Source organism: Poecilia reticulata, linkage group LG14, assembly GCF_000633615.1.
Source record: "Poecilia reticulata strain Guanapo linkage group LG14, Guppy_female_1.0+MT, whole genome shotgun sequence".
NCBI classification, from domain to species: domain Eukaryota; kingdom Metazoa; phylum Chordata; class Actinopteri; order Cyprinodontiformes; family Poeciliidae; genus Poecilia; species Poecilia reticulata.
In genome coordinates this window covers 27,090,997-27,097,183 of record NC_024344.1, presented here as the reverse complement: position 1 = coordinate 27,097,183, position 6,187 = coordinate 27,090,997, and the positions used below count along the sequence as shown (strand labels likewise).

General features: G+C 37.7%; 1 protein-coding gene across 4 annotated transcripts in view; it reads left to right on the top strand.

Moving 5' to 3' along the window:
* tiprl (TIP41, TOR signaling pathway regulator-like (S. cerevisiae)) overlaps positions 1 to 6,187 on the top strand; it is a 36,255-nt gene that overhangs the window by 26,214 nt on the left and 3,854 nt on the right. For all 4 annotated transcript variants that reach the window (XR_001777254.1, XM_017308536.1, XM_008428658.1 and 1 more), the window contains one exon: positions 4,883 to 4,978. Coding sequence is in view for 3 of the 4 variants with exons in the window: in XM_017308536.1 (XP_017164025.1) it covers positions 4,883 to 4,978 (96 nt within the window). In the remaining variant the exon portion in view is untranslated. The remainder of the gene's footprint in view (positions 1 to 4,882; positions 4,979 to 6,187) is intronic.

Here is a 6,187-nt window from a genome sequence, read left to right as displayed (position 1 = left end):
TAAAGGTCAGACGTACTGCAGTTCGACGTTTGGAGTTTTTTGTGTTTGCTATCTGTCTAGCTCAGTCCAGTATGACTGTGTGAGGACAGAATAGTTAGAGATGGAAAACACAATAGACGTAGTTAAAAAATAAAAAAATTAAGAAATCGAAAGATTGTAATGATACTGATATGGCTATCATGAAAGAGGTAATTTATAGTATTATTAAACCTCTCACCTGTATTTGTAGCAGATAATTTTTTCCTGACAAAATGAAGATAGCAAAGGTTTTTCCAGTCTATAAAAATGGTGACAAGCAAATATTAACAAATTACAGGCCAATATCATTGCTACCACAATTTTCAAACATTTAGGAAAAAATATTCATAAAACGGCTAGACTCCTTTCTTAGCAAAAATAATATATTGAATGAGCACCAGTACGGCTTCAGAAATAACTGCTCCACAACTTTAGCTGTGATGGAATTTGTGGAACCCATTGCTGCAACAGTTGACCAGAGGCTTAATACAGTATTATTGACCTATGTAAGGCATTTGATACTATTGACCATGTACGACTATTAGGAAAATGTGAACTGTATGGCCTACAGGGGGTTGCATATCAGTGGTTAAAGAGTTACTTGAGTAATAGATTGCAATATATACAAATTAATAACACAAAGTCACAAATTGAAATTGTAAAATGTGGTTTTCCTCAAGGCTCAATACTAGGACCTAAATTATTTATACTTTATTTAAATGATATTTTTGGAGTATCCAGTATTTTGAAGTTTATAATGTTTGCTGATGATACAATTTTTTTTTTCTGGAAAAATATGGATGAGATAATAAAAACAGTAGAAACAGAATTAACTGAGTTAAAAACATGGTTTGATTACAATAAGTTATCATTAAACAAAGGAAAAACTAAATTCTGGTAATCAGATCTTTAATAATGTAAAGTTATGCATAAATGGAGTTGAAATTGAAAGAATTTATGAGACAAAATTTTTAGGGATTATAAACTCAGTTGGAAGCCTTTTATTGAATGTATTGGAAATAAAGTTGCAAAAAATATTGGAATATTGTTTGAAATAGAAGATTTAATAAATGTTAAAGGCTTGTACAGTCATGGCCAAAAGTTTTGAGAATGACACAAATATTATATTTTCTCATGATCTGCTGCCCTCTGGTTTTCATGTGTGCATGTCAGATGTTTTCGTCACATACAGAAATACAATTGCAATCATATTATGAGTAACAAAAGCTTTAATTGACAGTAAGAATGAGTTAATGCAGCAAGTCAATATTTKCAGTGTTGACCCCTCTTCTTCAGGACCTCTGCAATTCTCCCTGGCATGCTCTCAATCAMCTTCTGGACCAAATCCTGACTGATAGCAGTCCATTCTTGCACAATCAATGCTTGCATTTTGTCAGAATTYCTAGGTTTTTGTTTGTCCACCCGTCTCTTGATGATTGACCACAAGTTTTCAATGGGATTAAGATCTGGGGAGTTTCCAGGCCATGGACCCAAAATCTCTATGTTTTGTTCCCTGAGCCAGTTAGTTCTCACCTTTGCTTTATGGCCAGGTGCTCCATCATGCTGGAAAAGGCATTGTTCATCACCAAACTGCTGGGACGGTTGGGAGAAGTTGCTCTCTGTCAGAGGACATTCTGGTACCCATTCTTTATTCATGGCTGTGTTTTTAGGCCAGACCGTGAGAGAGCCGACTCCCTTGGCTGAGAAGCAACATGAATGGTTTCAGGATGCTTTACAGTTGGCATGAGACAAGACTGGTGGTAGCGCTCACCTCGTCTTCTCCGAACAAGCTGTTTTCCAGATGTCCCAAACAATCGGAAAGGGGATTCATCAGAGAAAATGACTTCACCCCAGTCCTCAGCAGTCCACTCCTTGTACCTTTTGCAGAGTATCAGTCTGTCCCTGAAGTTTTTCCTGGAGAAAAGTTGCTTCTTTGCTGCCCTCCTTGAGACCAGGYCTTGCTCCAAGAGTCTCCGCCTCACAGTGCGTGCAGATGCACTCACACCTGCCTGCTGCCATTCCTGACCAAGCTCTGCACTGCTGGTAGCCCGATCCCGCAGCTGAAACACTTTTAAGAGACGGTCCTGGCGGTTGCTGGTCTTTCTTGGGTGCCCTGGAGCTTTTTTGGCAACAATGGAGCCTCTCTCCTTGAAGTTCTTGATGCCATAGATTGTTGACTGAGGTGAATCTTTCTAGCTGCTCTTCCCTGTTAGGCCATTTTTGTGCAGTGCAATGATGACTGCACATGTTCCTTTAGAGATAACCATGGTTCACAGAAGAGAAACAATGATGCCAAGCACCAGCCTCTTTTTAGTGTCCGGTGGTGTCATTCTTACTTAATCATGACAGATTGATCTCCAGCCCTGTCCTCATCAACACCCACAGCTGTGTTAATGGAGCAATCACTGAAACTATGTTAGCTGGTCCTTTTAAGGCTGCAATGAAGTTGAAATGTGTTTTGGGGGAGAAAGTTTATTTTCTAGGGAAATATTGACTTTGCAATTAATTGCTGATCACTCTTTATAACATTCTGGAGTTTATGCAAATTGCCATTATAAAAACTGAAGCAGTAGACTTTGTAAATATTAATATTTGAATCATTCTCAAAACTTTTGGCCATGACTGTATATTATATGTTCTTCTTTATGCAAGTAAAACAACCATTGATATGTTAGCTAAGTTGCAAAAAAAGCTATAAGGCTTATTAATAAAGTGGGATATTGTGAACCAACTAAAACTTTTTATTCAAAGTAATACTTTAAAGTTTAAAGATATTGTACATATAAAAATATTGGAAATAATGTATAAAGCACTGAAAAAAACTCTTCCTTCTGGTATTCAGAAATTATTTATGCTAAGACAGAATAAATAATTTGCGAGGTTTGTTTATATTTGAACATACAAAAGAGAAGAGCCAGATAAAGTCTAGATGTTTCACTTGTGGAGTGAATTGAATGATGATTTCAAATGATGTCCTTTCTTGGTGAGCTTTACAAGAGCCTTAACATGTAAAACGATAAAATCTTACTTTATGTAGATGTATATATGTATTGTGAAGATATCTTGGTAGGCTGTTAAGTATATAAATAGGGTCGGCAAGTATAAGCTTTGGCTTCAGCCTATTCCTTTTTTTGGTAAATTATGGGTTTGTATATTGATTTTTGTTTTGTTTCCTGTTTAAAGTTGACAATTTACCAAAATAAAGTGGATAGATAGATAGATAGATAGATAGATAGATAGATAGATAGAGTTGCAAAAACATGAAAAAAGTGTGACATCTTTGCCAAAACACGTTGTTTGAGCTTTCACGGTGTTCTCTAGATAAGTGCGGTGAACAATTGCGTGCTTGTTACGCAGTCATAACAAGCACGCGCGTATTTTGCCACCGGAGCGGCGAGGAGATGCAGGGGGAACCGTATCTGATGGGGAAACGCAGATCGACATAACACCTGTAAGGAGACCCAAAATAAAAGAGATTTTAGAATCGTCATGAGGAAATGATTGGAGCGAACGGTATAAGACTAAAGAGCACTGAAGTAAAAAGCCCGTGTGACTGCCACTGTCCCCAGAGAATTTATTTGTATTCAGAGCTCTGAATTTGTGGGTTGAACTTATCTTTTGAGCTACTGTTGGAGCGTTTGCACCATCTTTTGGAGCAGATGAGTGCTCAGCCTCACTCCACTGGAACAGTGAGATCAGGTAATCCAAATGCTGACTTGTAACCTCCTGCTGCTTGCTGAGAGATCACAGAACTGCATCATGAGATTGAATTAGGGAGTGTTGTTTGGCTAAAGTTTCCTTGAGATGATCTGCTGGGTCAAATGGTTGAGAGTGTTCTTCATGGTTTTAGTGACGTTTCTGACCCACATGCAGATAAACTCAGGCAAGGAGACTTTTTAAAGGTTTATTTACAAAATTAAATGTGCAAATGTAGAGGTTGCAGCAGGGATGACCGGGAAACCAGTGCATTTAAAGGGACGAGACTTTCGCCTAGAAGAGACGAGCAGGATCAGGTGAAAGTGACAGGAGCCAACTCTGCTGATGATATGAACCAGATGGTGTTTGGATAATGAGTTGGTTGGGTTACTGACCAGGAGCACAGAGGTTTGTAACTGTGGGTGCCATATCATTTGGTTGTTTCCTGAAGTCCACAATCAATAAAGCCATCTACCAGGTCATTTTACATCGCTCTATGATTCCTTCTGCTGATTTAGGTTTCCAGTAGAGCTTACCAAAAGGTACTAAAAACTGTTTAAATTATCATGGTGTTACTGTGCTTTATTTGCCAGCAAACTGCCTTGAGCTGAATTTGACAAAGGAAGATTAGAGAGACCAGACCCAACTACAGTATGCAGGCAATTAGCCTGGGCGTTAATTTCACTTCAGTTATGCTGCAGACTAATTGCATCAATGCCATGTCATAGAATCCTTTATAGAAAAAGGCCCTATAAAGAATTTAGTAGGTAGAAATAAACATGCTTATCAGAAATCTGACATTTTTGTTGAAAATATCCTGTTTTTACTTTATGTAAAATTCTATTTGAGACGTTGAATTTTGAGGTTGCATTTTTTTATAAGGCATAACCAACAAATTTACAAGAGACAAAAGCTTAAAACATTTCACTATATATTTTTGTCACACACACTCGGTGACAAAAATATATAGAACCTTTTCATAATAATCAAATTTCTTGAGATGTAAAATAATGTACAAAATGTAGAAAAAGTTAAGGGGCTTGACGTTTTGTAGTTCTGATAGAAAGCTAAAATTTTACTGTAGATTTCAAATATATATTGCTTCAGTTGGACATTTACTGAAGTCTAATAAATGTGCAACATTCTTCCTTTTTTTTCCAATGCACAGAGAGTGATGCCATCCAGTTTCTTCTTATTGCAGCGTTTCTTCCTGCGTGTGGACGGCGTCTTGATTAGAATAAATGATACTCGAATTTATTATGAGGTAAGTTGATGTACCGCCCCAAATAAAGTGCTTACTGAGAGAATGTAATATCATTTAGTGCTTATTATGTCCTGATATGTTTGTTCCTTTGCTATTTTCAGGTATCTGCCTTATTAAGAACGTATTCTCAATAAAATAATTTTGTGTCCCTGGTTAGAATGGTCAGAAGAATGACTGACCCTGTATCAAAGCCATAAACAAGTCTCCTCAGAGGTGTTTTGAGTTATTTACAGATTCCGAAAGTGTGGATTCAGAGTTTTTCAATTAAATCAAACACATGGAAATCAAATAAAATTAAAGTATGGCTATTTGAGGTATGACGCACAGTAAACCAAATTACCAATGCTGAAAAAACAGGTTTGAATCCTGCATGGGTTCTGTCAATTTTGCATTGGCACTTTGAGCCTGGGTCCCTCCCAGCTCCCTGGAACCCCAAGAACTGTGATTCCATTTGGGCTGGTCAGACGGGGCTGGTTTGAAGTCGGCCTTAAATTGGTTAATTTGCTGCAGAGGCGGGTAGAGAGATGAGTCATCTGCCAGATTGCTTAGTTGGAGGTTGTGTTAGACTCTCTGGCATTTTGACAGTCTAAACAATATGCACTGTTTTGGTTTTTTTCACAATGCATGGAATATGTTACTGTAGGTCAACATGCTAGTGCTAGACTAGATGTTAACAATAGTATGTCAGTTATTTTTACCTTTTTAACTAATTTTGCCTGATAAACTGCAGGGCGCTTACAGTTTAGCTAGTAAGCACTGTTCTGCACTCATTTCTAATACTCTTTGGGTGGGATTCTTGCATTGATTGAAAGTTTTTACTCCTTTTCAGCAGTTTTATCTCTATACGTTCACATGATTTTGCTTTATTCTGCTGCTTTTGCCTACTTTTTTGATATCTGCAACACTTCTGAAGTTGGCTCTAAGTCAGTGGTTCTTAACCTTTTTTAACCCACCAGTTTCATATGCGCATTCATTGAACCCTTCTATAGTGATAAATAAAATGTTTTTTTCCCCCCAAATTCAAGACCCAGGGGTGACCCAACTAGACTCTCACAGTTCTTTAAAATACTCTCAGCATATATCCATGCTGAGAGTGGAGCTCCTTCCTCTGCAGCTCTGATTGGCTAAGCAATGTAACGTGATCCTCTGATTGGCTAAGCAATGTAACGTGATCCTCTGATTGGCTAAGCAATGTAACGTGATCCTCTG